The sequence below is a fragment of the Crinia signifera genome, chromosome 5 (assembly GCF_055691185.1).
Source record: "Crinia signifera chromosome 5, ASM5569118v1, whole genome shotgun sequence".
In the NCBI taxonomy this organism is placed as follows: Eukaryota; Metazoa; Chordata; class Amphibia; order Anura; family Myobatrachidae; genus Crinia; species Crinia signifera.
The window spans coordinates 162,757,468-162,774,753 of record NC_139221.1 but is presented as its reverse complement, the minus strand read 5'-3'; the positions used below and the strand labels follow the sequence as shown (position 1 = coordinate 162,774,753).

The 17,286-nt window shown below is 48.1% G+C and overlaps 1 protein-coding gene across 5 annotated transcripts in view; it reads left to right on the top strand.

Moving 5' to 3' along the window:
* The window catches only part of COBL (cordon-bleu WH2 repeat protein), a 482,604-nt gene that overhangs the window by 415,161 nt on the left and 50,157 nt on the right, over positions 1 to 17,286 (top strand). For all 5 annotated transcript variants that reach the window (XM_083188208.1, XM_083188209.1, XM_083188207.1 and 2 more), the window contains one exon: positions 16,000 to 16,106. In XM_083188208.1, the coding sequence (XP_083044334.1) occupies positions 16,000 to 16,106 (107 nt within the window). The remainder of the gene's footprint in view (positions 1 to 15,999; positions 16,107 to 17,286) is intronic.

Here is a 17,286-nt window from a genome sequence, read left to right as displayed (position 1 = left end):
GGTAATGGAACAATTATTGGCCCAATTACCCGTGGACCTCCGGGAGTGGGTGGCGGATCGCGACCCCATCAGCCCGGGGAAGGCCGCCAGCCTAGCCGAAGAATTCCTGGCTAACCGCTCGGGATGGAGGAACACGCTCTCTACCCCCTCCACCGTGCTACGGCGAGCCATTCAGGGCTCCCCGCCAGGGAAGCCCCCTACCAAACCCTTGGTCCCACGGTGGGAGCCCCCGAGAGCCCTGGCAGCCAACTTCCCACCACCCATTCCCAGGTCCCGAACCCCAATTGGACCTCGGGACTGCTTCCGCTGTGGACAGCCGGGGCACCTGCAGAGGAACTGCCCCCCGGGGTCAAGACCGCCCCACCCCCGTAGCCCTTGTCTACGGGCAGCAGGCAAAGGGGCCCGGTGAAGAGGAGGAGGACCTATATACCGATGGGGATGAGGACAATGAGGGAGTCTATGCCATTGACCTGGAAGGCGACCCGGGGGCACCTGCCCCGAAAAACATGCGGGGACACATGCAGCCAGTATGGGTCGAGGGACGGGAAGTAACTGGACTCAGAGACTCTGGAGCTTCTCTAACCCTGGTGGAGCCCGACCTAATCCCTCCCAGCCTCCTTCTGCAACAACAGCGAGTGACCATCCGCACCGCAGGAGGCCAGGAGCGGGACATTCCTGTAGCCCGGGTTCGAATGGACTGGAAGGCCGGGCAAGGAACCATAGAAGTGGGCGTGCTCAGCGGACTGCCCGCCAAGGTCATTTTAGGTAACGACCTTGGGCAAGGAATCGTGACCCATTTTGTGCAACCCGTTACCAGAAGCCAAACTCGGGGAGTAGGGAGGGGAGACCCGAGCCCCCGACTACGGATCCCGACACCAACCCAGGCGCCGTCCTGGCGTGCAACCCTGGAACAAGGCCCCGGTCCTGAGAGGGTGAGTGAACCAAGTAACCATGACCTCCCGACTGTACCTGACTTGGGGGAGGGCGACCGAGAGAAGTTTAGGAAGGCCCAGGCTACGGATCCCTCATTGGCCGAGTTGCGCCGGGCCGCCGAACAGGGGGGCCTGGACCGGGGAGGGAATCGTATAGTCTGGGAAAAGGGGCTGCTGTATAAGATAGTCCCCGTAAGGCCTGACCTGGGGCCCGGCACCTCACCCAAACAACTGATAGTCCCCGCAGCCTATAGACCCGAGCTCCTAGCCCTGGCCCATGACATCCCGGCCGCCGGCCACCTGGGCACCCGTAAAACACGGAACCGGCTAGTGAAGAACTTCTTCTGGCCGGGGGTGTCACGTGCGGTAAAAGAGTACCGCGCCTCTTGTGACACCTGCCAGTCGTTAGCCGGCTCCCCAACCAAAGCCCCCTTGTTGCCCATGCCCATCATAGGGGAGCCATTCAGAAGGGTAGCGATAGACCTTGTAGGCCCCCTTAAGGTGCCCAGTCGGTCTGGCAAAAAGTACATCCTCACTCTGGTAGATGTGGCCACCCGCTACCCTGAGGCAGTGGCTCTCGCCTCCATAGATGCGGAGCACGTGGTACAGGCCCTTGTGGACATCTTCAGCAGAGTGGGGTACCCCCAGGAGGTGCTCACAGACCAGGGATCCCAATTTCAGGGAGAGCTAGTGAAGACCCTGAGGGAGAAGTGGGGGGGTGAGGGCTCTCCGGACCACCGCTTACCACCCCCAAACCAATGGGTTGTGCGAACGGTTCAACGGGACCCTCAAGTCCCTGCTCAAAGCATACGTCCACTCAGAGGGGAAGGACTGGGAGAAGGCGCTGCCGCAACTCCTGTTTGCCTACCGAGAGGTGGTGCAAGAGTCTACCGGCTACTCCCCCTTTGAGCTGTTGTATGGCCACTCAGTACGGGGACCCCTCGACCTAGTCAAGGAAGGGTGGGAAGGGACCTTCCGAGACCCAGAACAGCCGGTTCTGCAGTACGTTGAACAACTGCAGGTGCGACTGAAGCGGGTGATGGGCTTAGCCAGAGAGAACCTAGTCCAGGCCCAGGACAAACAAAAAGGATGGTATGACCAGCATGCTCGCCTCCGGGAAATGGTCCCGGGGCAGAAAGTGATGGTCCTAATACCGGTGAAGCATAACAAGCTCCAGGCCACGTGGGCAGGTCCCTACACCGTCATGGAGAGAAAAGGTCCCGTCTCTTACCTAGTATCCCTAGACAAAGGGGGCCGGCAATGCCGCGTCTTCCACATAAACCGGCTTAAGGGGTACGTGGAGAGGCACCTAGGGGCGATGGTGGTGTGCTGCCCACCCATGGGTGAGACCGAGCTAGCCCCCCTCCCTGACCTGCTAGAGGTAGCTCGACAAAACCAGGGCATTGAGGCAGTGCAGATAGGCGCCCAGCTGGAACCCCAACAGCAGCAGGAACTGGGGGAGGTGCTCCGGGAGCATGAAGCCCAGTTCACCTGCCGTCCGGGCTGCACCCCACTGGCCACCCACAATGTGGACACCGGGGAGGCCAAACCTTGCCGACAGGCGGCGTACAGAATAACCCCGGAAGTATTGAGACAGGTCCGGGCCGAAATAGAAGAGATGCTGCAACTTGGAGTAATAGTTCCCTCCCGTAGCCCCTGGGCAGCCGGGGTGGTGCTGGTGCCGAAGAAAGATGGTACCACCCGGTTCTGTGTGGATTACCGGAAGCTCAATGAGGTAACGGTGACCGATGCGTATCCCATGCCACGAATGGATGAGCTGTTGGACAGATTAGGTGGGGCCCGCTATGTGTCCACCCTGGATTTGAGCAAAGGGTATTGGCAAATACCCCTATCCAGCGGAGCACAGGAGCGCTCTGCATTCACCACCCCCTGTGGCCTCTTCGAATTCACGATGCTGCCATTTGGGATGAAGAATGCCCCTGCCACCTTCCAGCGCACAGTGGATAACATGCTGGAGGGGTGCCAGGAGTTTGCCCACGCCTACCTGGACGACATAGCTATCTTTAGTGACAGCTGGGAGGAGCATCTGACTCACGTTAGGGAGGTGCTGACCCGGATCCAGCGAGCCGGGTTCACCATACGCCCCGACAAGTGCCACATGGGAATGGCTGAGGTCCAATACCTAGGACACCGAGTGGGAAGCGGGCAGCTGCGCCTGGAGCCCGCTAAAGTAGAGGCCATTCTAAACTGGCCCCGGCCTTCCTCCCAGAAGCAGGTCCGCGCCTTCCTGGGGACTGCTGGGTACTACCGGAAGTTTGTACCCCAATACAGTACCATAGCCCAGCCCCTGACCGACTTGACTAAAAAGAAACATGCCAAACAGATAGCGTGGACAGCCCCCTGTGACCATGCCTTCTCCCAACTCAAATTGGCCCTAGCCAGCTCCCCCGTTGACAAACGGTTCCTGGTTCAGACCGATGCCTCAGACCATGGGCTGGGGGCCATCTGAAGCCAAGTAGGGGCAGATGGCCGAGACCACCCCATAGTGTACCTGTCCTGGAAACTGGTGGAGCGAGAGAAGGCCTATGCCACCATCGAAAAGGAATGCCTGGACATGTGTGGGCCCTAAAGAAGCTCCAACCATATCTTTATGGGAAGGAGTTCACTGTCCTGACTGACCACAACCCCCTGAGCTGGCTTCAAAAAACGTCTGGAGAGAACGGGAGGCTACTACGGTGGAGCCTTGCCCTCCAAGCTTATAATTTTTCTATTTCTCACAAAAAGGGGAAGGACCACGCCAATGCGGATGGACTGTCCCGACAGGAGGAGCCGGATCCCGCTCCCAGGAAACCACTGGCCCCGATCCTCCCGACTGGCCCTGATCCAAGAGCCAGCCCCTCCGACCGGGTTTAGGAAGGGGGAGGAATGTGACGAACCTTCGGATGCCCCACCCCAGTTCGTCAGTGGGTAGCCCCCCTAAAGGCCTACCGTGCTTGCACCCCAACACAGGGGGGCAGGCACCCAGCTATTCCTAAACAGCGCCCAGTGACTACCAGACCTTTGCAGGCCTGAGACTGCCAGGCTGGAGGCAGAACTGTACTATTTCTCTAAGGGTGTCTGAATCCAGCAGGAGATGCCTTATCTCATCCCCCCTCTCTCCTACAGGAAGCATCAGCCAGCTGAATAGACTGAGACCTTACAATCTACAATATGGTCTGTTTTGACTTCACACCTGGGCCGCCCCCTTATCAGCAATGGTTCCTGGCCTTTTGTTCTCCCCGGGGACTTGTTATAGACTGGCCGGCACCAGACCAGCAGGAGGCCAGAGAGTCCCAGAGAACAACCAGTTTCCAGGGCTCCAGCCGCAGCCAATCCCTACACAGGACTCAGGGGCATTTACATCTCAGGATTCAAGCAACGACCAATCCGGTCGAAGAACTCAAGGATAAAAGGGGCTGAAACAGCAGCTCTGGGTTCGACGGCACCCACAGGCCAAGCGGCTGGGATTCATCACCTGCAGGACCGGCAGCGAGCATCGGCCCTGGCGCAGTGGATCCCATACCACAGCCAGCGGTTGCATCCAGCGTGCCAGCACCCCGACGGCACCCACAGGCCAAGCGGCTGGGATTCATCACCTGCAGGACCGGCAGCGGGTATCGGCCCTGGCTCAGTGGAGCCCGTACCTCCACCGGGGTTTTGCATTCCCCCCTCACCGAGGCTCCACCAGCCTCAGCTCAGAGACTGCCCAAGGTGACTATTGACTGTGGAAGGGAAGGGGAGGTGTTCACCTTTGTGTGGTTCTGATATAGTTAGTTAGTGTGTGCTGTGTATATTGTAGGCTACTGGTATTGTGTAGTATTAGTGGTGGGGTTATGGTTTTCATATCCATTGATAATATGAAATAAAGGTGCGTCTTGTACCTTCGCTGTTGTGGCCTTACTGTGTGATCCGCGAACCGAAGTTCTCCCGTGACTGTGCAATGCTGTAAACACTGCCTTTCTCAAGGCGGATATGAGCGCTAGGTCCCTACGTGCACCCATGAGCCCAGGAGTCTTCACAAACACTACACAGCAGATGGGATGCAGAGCGGGGAGAGCCACTCCCTGCCTTCCATCCACTGCTTAGCAGCTGCTACACAGCTGACCCTGCACTCCTTCAGTCCTGGGGCCCAGTCGCATCACCCATGCACCCGCCGCCAACGGCAACAAAAAGAAGTGTGTGTGTCCCCGGACTTGGGCCCAGGTAAATTGTACCCACCCTCTCGGTGGCCCTGCCCATCCTGCATATAAGCAGAATGGTTCCTGTATACTGTATGTGCAAATTATTGGTCATCAGAAAACTGCACAACTGCTTATGCGAGCAGTCCTGAATCAGACCCCATATCTCTTAGTTGCAGTGACACTAGTATTTCCATCAGTATTATGCCAGCATATGTCATCAATATTACTGCCATCCATATGCCCAGCAGTGCTAAATATTTTCAGTCACACTAAATTGGAAGAGACTTTAAGGGATTGTAAGGGATAAGGTTGAATTGCTTCATTGCTTCAGACTCTCAAGTATTCTCAAATGTAACATTGCTAATTGAATAAAGTATTTCTATAACCTGATGTCAGAAGTTAAAGCGAGCCCAGGTGAAAGGCTCCTATTTAAGGGTATATTTGTCAAAGTTTGGAAAGAGATAAATAGGAGAGAATTTATGTACCAACCAATCAGCTTCTGACTTTTTAAAAGCTGTATAATGACAGTTAGAAGCTGATTCGTTGGTACTTCAACTCTCCGCTTTGTCTTTTCAAGCTTTGATCACTCCCCCACTAAATTCAGTTTGAGTAATTTGCTTATTAGGGGCAGTAAAAGAACTCTTCAACTTTGATTGTTGGGACAGAGAGGAATGCTGTAGAAAAATAGTTTCCCCTGAGTTTGATTAAAGAAAGTTGATTTGATGTTTTCTCTGTATTTAAATGTTTACCTATTCTGTGAAATTTAACCTTTTTACTACTCAAACTAGTACCGGCCCCACTCTGAGACCTAACATACTCCTCTTTCTCTGGCCTGGATTTTAAGCTCCCATGAACATTGCCCTTCCGAGCTTTCCTGGTAATGGCAGCACTTACTTTGTGTAACTTGTACTGTATGTCCCTATTGTATATATGTTCTGCAGAGTTCTATGGTGCTTTAATAATAGTAAAAGAAAATAACAATACTCCTTTTAGTAAACAATTATAAATTGAGAGGATTCCTATACTAAGCACAAGTTGGCTAGTGTAGCAATGAGTAAATCTATTTTTAGCAGTCAGTTTCCACCAAGTTTTATGAGTAATTCCAATGTTTTCCTGAATGAAGGTGATTTGAATTACTGAAAGCCAATAAAGTCTTAGCTGCCTGGAATTACCAGCTCCATCTCTTCCAAAATCTACAGGAACATTTTTCATTGTCCTTTGTCAGCCCGTGAAGAGACATACACTGTTCTCTTCTATCCTCACTATGTACATTCCTTAATTGGGGCTGGTTTCCTTAAAATAACATTTCTTAAACAGCAACTCCAAGCATTCCTGCTTATCATTAAAGGCAGGAATCAGAACCGGTTGGCTGCCCTGCACACCTTCAAAGCTAATGATACCAGAGACTGTAGCTCTACTGGATGAAGTAATATATCTTAGCTAACGGACAGCTAATTTTCCTAGCCATGTGTCCAGCTCCTTGAGATTAGTAATCCACTTCTTCCAGCTTCATCTGTGTTCTTGCTAATTACTTTGTCTCTGATTGGTGGCTTTTTACTGGATTGTTGAATCCATTCTAAACACAAAATGCATTTACGTTTCATACACAAATGACCTTAAACAGACCTGAGTGTAAATTTATGCAATATCCTAAATAATTTATTTTGGCAGGAAACCAAGTTTGTGTACATTGGACCAACAGAAAGCAAAGATGTCATTATGTCAGTCGCGCTCAAAAACATCTGTATTTTGTAAAATTCTTCATTTCAGAATTTTACATGCAGGAGACTCAAAATTGTTTATATCTACTACTGTATATAAAAGCGAAAATTTGTCCTTCTGTTAGTATTTCTATACAAATCGGCAGTTTACATGCCAAGATCGTGAAATTTTACATATGAACATATGAAAACATGACCGAGGCAACTAAAAATGTTTTAAATCTAAATGAATTAGTTAATTTTTAGTTAATTAAAAACCACAATTTTTGTTTTACACTCATTCCGATTATTAAGATCACCGATCACACCCACTGATACAAGCCCATCACAATATATGCTCAGTGCGACTCAGACCGATGCACTGTTTGCCAATAATCTCTGATTCAGGGTTGCATCTATCTATCTCTCTATAATCAGGGCCGGCGCCACCACCAGGCAGTGGCCCTTATTCTGAATCGGACGGTACGGCCCGCGTGCGGCCGTACCGCCGATGTTTTTAGTCTGCACATGCGCAGAGGTCAATCTGCGCATGTGCAGCCCCATTCGCCGCAGACGTATTTCGTCCGCCGCAAAGGGGGCGTATAGGGGCGTGAGGGGCTTCATACCCTCATTTCCCTATGTATACGCCCCGCGTTTCATGGGCGTTCCCATGCAAACGCGGGGCGTATGCATGCTAATCAGGGTATGACGCCACTGATGGGGGCGGAAAGCTGACGTCGCCGGATGTCAGCTCTCAGCCCCCATACAAGCTATCACACGGACGACGACCATCGAATGCAGGGGGCAGCTCCCACCATGGTGGAGGCGTACGCCCCACCATTTTTATGCGGATCGCCAGCCGTCCGTGTACGGACGGCCGTGGCGATCCGTCTCGTGGGCGGGGATTGGTTTGTGCGGCCGGAGCACCGTGTGCGGCTCCGGCCGCACCAACCAGAATAAGGGCCAGTGTTAGGCATTTGACACTGGGGGGCGGTAGTTGGGAGCAGGGCAGGAGGGAGAGCTGGAGGTCTGGCTTAGCGGGCAGGAGGGAGGGCTCGCTGCGCTGTAGTTCAGTCCCGGTGCATGTTAACTGACATCTTCCTCCACCCGCACCGCGTACAGCCGCTCAGCCGGGCAGCGTCTGAGGGTGAGCCAAGTGCTCAGTGCTGCCCGGCTGAGCGGCTGTAAACGGTGCGGGTGGAGGAAGATGTCAGTCACACTGCGCCGGGACTGAACTGCGAGGCCTCCCTCCTACCCGCTAAGCCAGACCTCCAGCTCTCCCTCCCTCCCGCCCGATGAGCTAGACCCGGGTGAGTAATTATATATGCACTGGAGGGAACAGCATGGCGGCCGTATCCCTCCCCCCCCCCCCAGATCAGCGCGCCGGCCATATTCCTCCCCACCCCCCACCCGTGGAGTGGGTGAGCGCCGGGGCGCCCTCCCCCCCCGTCTGGGGCGCTCCGGCGCCTTGCACCGGCACTGTCTATAATATATAAAAGTGAAAATTTGTCTGTCCTTCTGTCTTTCTATACAAATCCACAATTTACAAGAGAGCTTATTAAAACACAGCAGAGGCAGCTTAAAAAATTCCAAATCAAAATTAATGACAGTAAATTTTTTATTAATAAAAAACCCACAATTTTTGCTGTATGCTCAAATGTATATTCCAGCATAACTCCGGAATAACTGCAGCAATTTGCACCAAACATTGTACACATATTACTTACAATTTGGGAACAAACACTGTGAAGGTAAGACACCCCTAACACTCCATGGGGTGAGGCAGCAGCACAGAGTATTTCAGAAGACAGCATAAATCTGGAATCACTGGAACAATTTACACCAAACATGGTACACATATCAATTACAATCTGTGAACAAATATTGTGGGGGTAACACACCCCTTGCACCCAGCAGCATGTAGTATTTCAGCATAGAGCATAACTCTGGAATGGCTGGAGCAATTTACACCAAACTTGGTACACATGTCAATTACAATACGTATGTAAACAAATAATGTGTGGATAACACACCCCGAGCCTGCCACCTGCTTATTACTAGAACTAATGGTGGTGGGGGCAGGGGAGATCCGGCATTCACTCGCTGGAGTTGAGAGGTGAGGGGGTGTGATGGGCCACTGTGGGGAGTGCCCGGACAGGTGATGCGCCTGTGGTGCACAGCTGCAGGCATTACTGGCGCACACCTTCATCTTAGTGGTATGCCTGGACATTTTCTGGGACAGCCCGCTGCGGCAGCGCAGCAGAGCCCATAAAATTCTGGGCATACCACTCAAGGGGTTATTATTGCTCAGTGATAAATCGTTCATCTATCAAATAGCTGAGTGTCCCATTTTCATCAGTGACCAGCGATGGTCGCTGATGAAAACGGAGTCACTGAAGAAGAAAGTCGATGGTCGCAGGATCATGCTCCTCCGACCAGCGACCAGTACTCGACTAGTGGCCCTTCGATTTTTCAGCATGGAGATCATTGCAGACCATTGTGAGTGCAGTTTCAGTGGAGTGGAGATGACAGAAGCCAGAGTGGAATGGGTTAAGTAGGGTGTGGGATGAGGGAAAGGCAGTTGTAGACAATATGCTCAAGGGGTTTGGAGGAAAAATAGAGGAGAGAGATGGGTCGGTAGTTGGGGAGGATGTTTGGGTCAAGGGTGGGTTTTTAAGGATTGGGGAGATGAGCATGCTTGAAGGTAGAGATGACAGTGCCTGTTGAGAGGAAGAGATTGAGGAGGTGGGCTAGATGGGAACAGTCAGAGGGAGAGAGGTAGTGGAGAAGTGGGGGGGATAGGGTCAAATGGGGAGATGGTGAGGAGGGGGAATGGATAAGGGCCTGAGGGGATGGGCGGTGGAGGTGGACAGAGAAGGGAGTTGACAGTGGTAAAGAGGTGCTGGGGGTTTTTTAGACTGGGAGGAGATGAGAGCATAAGTTTGAAGTGGAGGAAGTCTGTATTGCAGTGTGATTTCCTCTACTGTCGCTCAGCAGTACGTGAGCATTTATGCAGGTATCAAGTGCATTTGGTGTGCCAGGGCTGAGGTATAAGTTGTGACGATGAATAGTGGTTGAATGAGTGACAGAATTTAGAGCAGATATAACAGATGGATACATATGGTGAAGTGGCTTGTTCATGACAAGAGAGAGACCAGGAGAGAGAAGTGAGTCAAAGAAGGAGGAAAAGGAGGCAGTGTCAGTAGCCACAATGTAACACTTAGTGATGGTAGCCTTATGAGGTGGAGGTTGATAGGCAGAGAGAGATAAGGTAAAAGAGAGCAGGTGATGGTCAGAGAGGGGGAATGGGACGTTGGAGAAATCAGAAATATCACAACGGTAGGTGAAGACCAGATCAAGTGAGCTTCCATTCACATGGGAGAGTGAGGAGGTCCACTGTGAGAGACCAAGTGAGTTCAGCAATTAATGTTACACTCTGGCCAAGGCAATCTCCAGGCCTACAGCAATGCCATGCTCCAACACATGAGACCACACCCCTTTTCCCAGCAGTGCCGCTTCCTTCGTCCTGCTATAGTCTTGTGCCATTGGTTGGTGAATGTATAGATAGATATACTTTGAGCTTGAGAAAAGCTCATAGTGGGCCTGAAATGTTGCTAATTGCTGAATGAAGCAACAAACCTGTTATAGCATCAAAACGGTGTCCTTTGGCAGTTTTCCTAACAAATTATTACATAATCTGGCAATTGTATTTGGCAAATATGAGTTATATAAGTAAACTGATTTAACTTCATAAGAATAGTCGGTATTTATATGTTAGTTGGGCGCCCACTAAGCTATTTGCTTAGTTTTACGCGTCCCCTCGAGGGCCTCGCTACACTCGCCACGCTTCGGGCTCGGACATGGATAGTGGGGGTATGAGCGTACTAACTAACATAAGTACCGAATAGTCCTTAGATTTAATCTCTAACAACAACAACAACACATATCATTTCTAAAACATATTTTATTCGTTTTTTTTTAATTTATAATAATGAAAAATAATTTCATAACTTCGTCATTTTAATAAAAAATATTACATTAGACCACAGTAGAGATAAAGGGGGTGATTATTATTTACACGTTCCCCTGCGTGTACATGCAGGGGAGTGATGTTCAGCATCTGCGCATGCGCATTCCTGCGCATATGCAGATGCTGGGTGCGAGCGGGCAGGGCAAACTTCGGGGGCAGAGAATGTCAGCTGCCAGCACGCATCCCTCACAGGGTGCTAACAAATGTAAGACACCATTGAATGATTTAGCCCCCGCACCCAAGGCTGTGAATGGAAGTTTATGCTAAACAACCATTTGCGTGCCTGCGGGGGATCGTAGTGTGCGAGGGTGGGTTGGTGGTCCTGCGGGCATAGGGCGGCATTACATCCACACGCCATTTCGCAGCATTGCATCTGGACCAGAATGAAGTCCAAAATGTTTGATGAAATTTAGCAGAGATGCATCATTCTTGTGATGCCGTTTTAGGGAAATAGGGCTATGAAGACACTGCTCAAATTATTTTGTTTCTTCTTGCGGTTGTTAGGGACTGGGAACATGTAAAAACAAAATCTGCAACAAAACGTAAAAATGTCTTTCCTGAATGTATATAATTAGATATTATGCAAACACTATTGATGATTTGGGTAATCTCTACTTATCTCTAGATATAAGTAAAACAATTGTGCTATGTACTTCTAGCCCATAATACTTTCACACCATGGCCACTGCTTCCTCGACAAACCACTTTACCAAAGTTTGTATCCAGTCTGTATCCTGCAGTGAAACTGTAGATGTTGGCAACAATACAATTAACTCCAGTGTTAAACTCTTTACTAGAAGAAATGGCCAGCATGTCAGGAATGTATTATCTTAGAAATGCTTCATTATCCTTCCTTATGTGTCGGACACATGATAACATGTTTATGTACAGTCTGATGTGAAATATCTTACTATGGTTTATCTCATTTCTATTTTAGGATTTTAAAGGATTTTTTTTTTTATTTAAATGAATATAATTTTACAGCCAGTTAAATGAACAACATTAACCAGGGAAAAATACTTTACTAAATACTCTGAGCACAAGACAGTGTGTGTGATGCTTTAATCTAGAAACCTGTTAACAAAATGAAAAAATAAACCAAAACATTTTTATTTATTGATATATTTATGATTATACAAAAAAAAAATAGGATAAACAAAGTGCCTACATGCACTGTTGTTCAAACTTTTTATTTATTGATAAATTATCATTATTATAATTACAGTATTACAATATATAATGAGGCGGGATGGATTAGCGTAAGAAATAAATGTGGTTGGCACTTCAACATTTTAAGTATAACCCTTATGAAGACAAATAAGTTCTTAAATATTATTCAAATAACTTTATTCTTAATGTACAGTCAATCCTAAAGTAAAGTTCTGCTGAAAAGTGGAATCAGGAGACACCTGAAAGTTATTTGGTGTCTGGAATTTAATTTCTAATGATTTTGGGGCTGATTCAGAGGTGATTGCTAATGCAGTAATGGCTGCAAAATTATACTAATGCTACAGGTCATGAGTGGTCTACTGAGATGCTCACAGGCTGTGGCTCTAGAGCCTAATTCAGAACTGCTCGCAAAGCTAAATTTTTCTCAAATGAACCAAACCATGTGATACTGCAGGTGGGGCAAATGTAACACGTGCAAATAGATTTAGATTTAAGTGGGGTGTGTTCAAACTGAAATCTAATTAGAGGTATAAAAATAAGGCAGCCAATATATACCCTGGCCTGCACAGAAGTAAAATAACTCAAATCTAACTCTCTCTGCACATGTTACATTTTCTCCACCTGCAGTGCAGCATGGTTTTGTCCATAATGGCGGCAGCTTCTGGAGGATATTTCTCCATGAGAAACTACTTGCATTGGGGATATGCTTGCTTAGGGACACCCACAATTCACAGAGGCACAATGTGTGTGCGTGTCTCTCTGTTGCTGTGGTGGGGTTCACACTTTTGTTGCCCCACCAGCTTTAACGAGGCCCTGGATGTAATGTTGATGAATGGTTGTTTGCAGTGGAGTGCCACTGCGCATGTCTCTAATGGTGTGTACGCACGGCAGATGTGCCGTGCTATGCGAGTCCCGGTACGATCAGATGGTATCGGGACTCTCAGAGCACGGCATGCTGCAGAGGGACAATTTAGACTATATAGTGCAGATCTGCACTATATAGTCTTGCCTGCCCTCACTGTATCGCTGCCGATTTGCGCTCACTTTGGAGCGCGCATCGGCAGCGCATTGGGCTCGTTAGCCCTAAAAAGCCGACAATTAATATGCGATATGGCTTCCGATGTTCACTATATCGGGAACATCGGAAGCCATATTGCCCCTGTGTGTACACACCATAAGTCTCAATGCACTTGTGTGGTGATGGACTTGTGACCGCGAGTGCAGCATGGATTCATTCACAAAGTTTGTGAGAGGTAAGGGGTCAACTGAAACATGTATGTCGGAACGTTTTGGTTACATGCCAAAGTTTTCGACTGGGATCCTGTGCACAGCAAACATGGCTTTGGTATCTTACTTGCCGTGGTATGTCCATAGGGATACTCAGAAGGATGGTGTTTGACTGATGTATGTCAGATGGTCTCATCTTGAACACAAAATATGAAACATTTGGATATTTTGCACAGTTGCTGCATACTAAATCACAAAGACATTCGCATTCTTTGCATCAGGACCATACTTCTTCTTCTTCTTCTTCCTCCGTGTGTTTCCTCCATGGTGGAGCAAATAATGGTGACATCATCAATGTATTCCAACCCACCTTTCCCTCTGGCTCAGCTTCAGGTTATCAGTTTAAGCAGCCAGGTATATAATTAATTTTCCAGGTACTGTAGCATTGTTATGCTGGCCACACATCAGACCAACTTTCCTCCAACCATCCAACTAGTTGGTTGGTTGGACTGAAAATCTGGTACTGTATGGGGGCGAATGCCAATTAGCAATTTGCTCACAAACTCAGGAGCATGGACGAAAACATTCAGTGAAATTGTTTGAATCAAATAGGTCCAACTACAGTACATTGTCTGAGTGACAGTTGTTGTCCATTTTCCGATTTGGGAAACAAATGACTTAATTACAAATTACATTTGCTCCAATCCAGTACAAGGTTTTTATTCCATCCAACCAACTAGTTGAATGGTTGGAGGAAAGTTGGTCTGATGTGTGGCCAGCATTAGACTGGAGCATGATGGGCCCACCAGGGAAATTAGGACATTTTTGTTGATTAGTTTAGCAGTCAGGTACCACACATGGAATGCATGGTGTCATATTACATTAAGACAAAAGATCCTCCCTGTTAGGACAGTGGTGGGTCTTATTTTATAGGAGGTAGGGGTGATGATGAAAAAGGAGAAGCTGGATGACATCAGCTGGTTTCATTTATGGGGCCAGTTGAAGCCTCCTTAGTAGGTGGCAAACAGTGGATCCTGGAACATACTGGGATTATTTTCTCTTTTTTTTTCCTGCACTATAAAATAAAATAAAGTTAAAAAGAATCGTTTGCATACATGTCCAACCATTTTCTTAAAGCTTAATATTGGTTGGAATGGAAGGTAGGGTAGGGTGGAGTGGATGAGGATATGAATGAAGTCTTGCGGGCATGTATTTTTATGTATTAAAGGTGGTGGTATTTAGTGGTGATCAGGGCTATTTTTCAGTAGGCTCCAGCAGGAACTGAGGCCCTTATTCTAGTTCACTCTTTCTGACAAAATATTTCTTAGATGGACAAAACCATGTGCACTGCAGGTGTTACTTGAGCAGAGATAATTAGATTTGGGTGGGGTTTTACACCTGCCTCACCTGCAGTGCAAATGGTTTTGTCCATCTAAGAAATATTTTGTCAGAAAGAGTGAACTAGAATAAGGGCCTCAGTTCCTGCTGGAGCCTGCTGAAAAATAGCCCTGGTGGTGATGGTGATGGAGATGAAAGATAGGTACGAATAAAGAGAGAGTCAATGGATTTGGAGGGATATGTGGATAAGGTCAGAGTGGAGGTAGGTGGAAAGTGGAATAATAGATGGAAAAATGGGGGGTATGCGCATGCTCATCTCACTATGGGGCAGATGTATTAAGCCTTAACAAGAGATAACTGCCATGTTACAGGCTGTGTTTGAATAAAGTCAGTAAGGAGCTGATTGGCTGGACATTTATCTCTCTTTATCACCCTTGCATTTATCTCTTGTTAAGGCTTAATACATCTGCCACTATGGACCTTATTCAGCATGGCTCACTTATCAGAGAATCCGCAATCGGTTTTTATTATCGATCAGTTTCGCTTGCGCAGTGTTTGCATTGCACATACTTAGGGGCGATCAGCCAAAAAATATCTTTATGCATAGAAGTTGCAGAGTAGCCGCTGTTTGATTGACAGGAAGCTAACAGTTAGGAGCAGAAACATGGTGTTTTCTGGGTGTGTTTGTAAAAAATGCAGGCAAGCCCAGGCATTTTTTTCTGGTAGGTCCCTGATGCCAGTGATGATCATTTCCAAAAGAAGAAAAGGAAAGGACTGTGCTGATATCCAAGATATGCGCTGACCTGTTAGCTAATAACCTGGTTACCTAGTTTTTTCCCTTTGTATTGTACACGATGATCATTTCCAGCCTGATTCTTGAGCAGATTAGTGGAAGCCCTAGACGGGCACAAATGGAAAAAACTCTTTGATGGTTTAGTTCATGCGAATTGATCTGCAAATACATGGTAATTTTCCAAGGGCCATTTTTTATTTCTGTCTGGGCAGCAGTTTTCTGCTCGCAGTTCACTGCGTTTTCTCTAATGCTGCCCATATATATGTGAGATATTGCATGCAATCTGGTCGGTAAATTGAATGATTGCATGCATATTTAAGGCGACATTCGACTTAAAAATGCGGCGGGTTCGGGGAGCGGGCTGGTGTGGGGCCCAGAGCTGGCCGTGGTGCCCACCTCACTGCCACCCCTCTTCCAGCCCCCAATGTCTCATCGCAGATGGCATGCGACATCAGGTGCTGGAAAAAACACTGTTCACCACAAAAGATGCGATCAGATGCGATGCAATGTCGCATCGCATCTGATCACTTAAGTGTATGGGCACCATAATTAGCAATACATGCTGAAATAGTCCCTATTTTTGTGTTTGAAAGCAAAAATAAACACACCAAAACTTCTTTTTTTTCAGTCCTATCACAGCAGATGAAGTGACCTTAGTTAGGAATGGAGAAGAAGATCATTTTATTGCCACACAGTTCCAACAGACACTGGCAGAGCTGGATGAAGATTCAGAAGGTATTTGATTATGCTTATTGTAAATAGTAAAGAGAAAAGTATGAAATATAAAAATGAATGTCTCATTGGGGGTTATTCTAGTTCACTCTTTCTGCCAAAATCCTTCTTAGATGGACAAAACCATGTGCACTGCAGGGGGCAGATGTAAAATGTGCAGAGAGAATTAGATTTGGGTGGGGTTTTACTTCAAAGTGAGATTTATATTGCAGTGTAAAAATAAAGCAGCCAGTATTTACCCTGCACAGAAACAAAATAACTCACCCAAATCTAATTCTCTCTGCACATGTTGGGGGACATTTACCAAAATGGATTCGTAGAAAAAAGGTGTATTCGTAGGCAGAAATACACCTTTTTTTTACGAATTTGTATTTTCGGGATTTACAATCCCAAAAATACAACAATTCGTAGTCCTAAAGATGGAACATTTGTATTTGTATTTACAAATACAAATGTCTACACCATCGATAGGATACGACAGAAATCACCATTCAAAAGAATGGTGGTTTCTGATTTACTAAGCAGCCGTATGGATAATACGGCTGCTAAGTGGTGTGAAACACCCACGCAAATACGACAGGAAAATAGAACACCATTTTCCTGTCGTATTTGCTTGAAGCCTGCACGGATCAGTCAGATCCGTGCAGGCTTCAGTGTAAAAAAATAGAAAAAAAATTAAATATAAAAAAAAAACCGGCGTGGTGTCCCCCCCACAGCCGAAACCAGCACCAGGCTGACAGAGCCTGGAGCCGGTAATTAAAAATCAGGGAACCCGACAAATAGGGGTTCCCCGATTTTTAACAACCAGCCCCAGGCTCCTGCTCTGGGGCTGGTTCCCAAAATACGGGGGACAAAATGAGTAGGGGTCCCCCGTATTTTAAGAACCAGCCCCAGGCAAAACCAGCCAGCAGGGTAATGCCACAGCCGGAGGGAGACTTTTTATGCAAGTCCCCCCGGCCAAAGCATTAACCCTACCGACCAGTCAGCCTGGCCAGGGGCCCTGGGGGAGTGGGGACCCCCCAATAAAGGGGTCCCCCCCCTCCAGGACTTACCTGACCAGGCTGAAGCCTGGTGCTGTCCTCGATGCCCCTGGGCGGTGGGCATCGAGCTGATAGCGGTGTTAAAAATAGAACAAACTATTGTTTTTTACTGTGGCACTACAAGTGCCAGCAAGCCTCCCCAG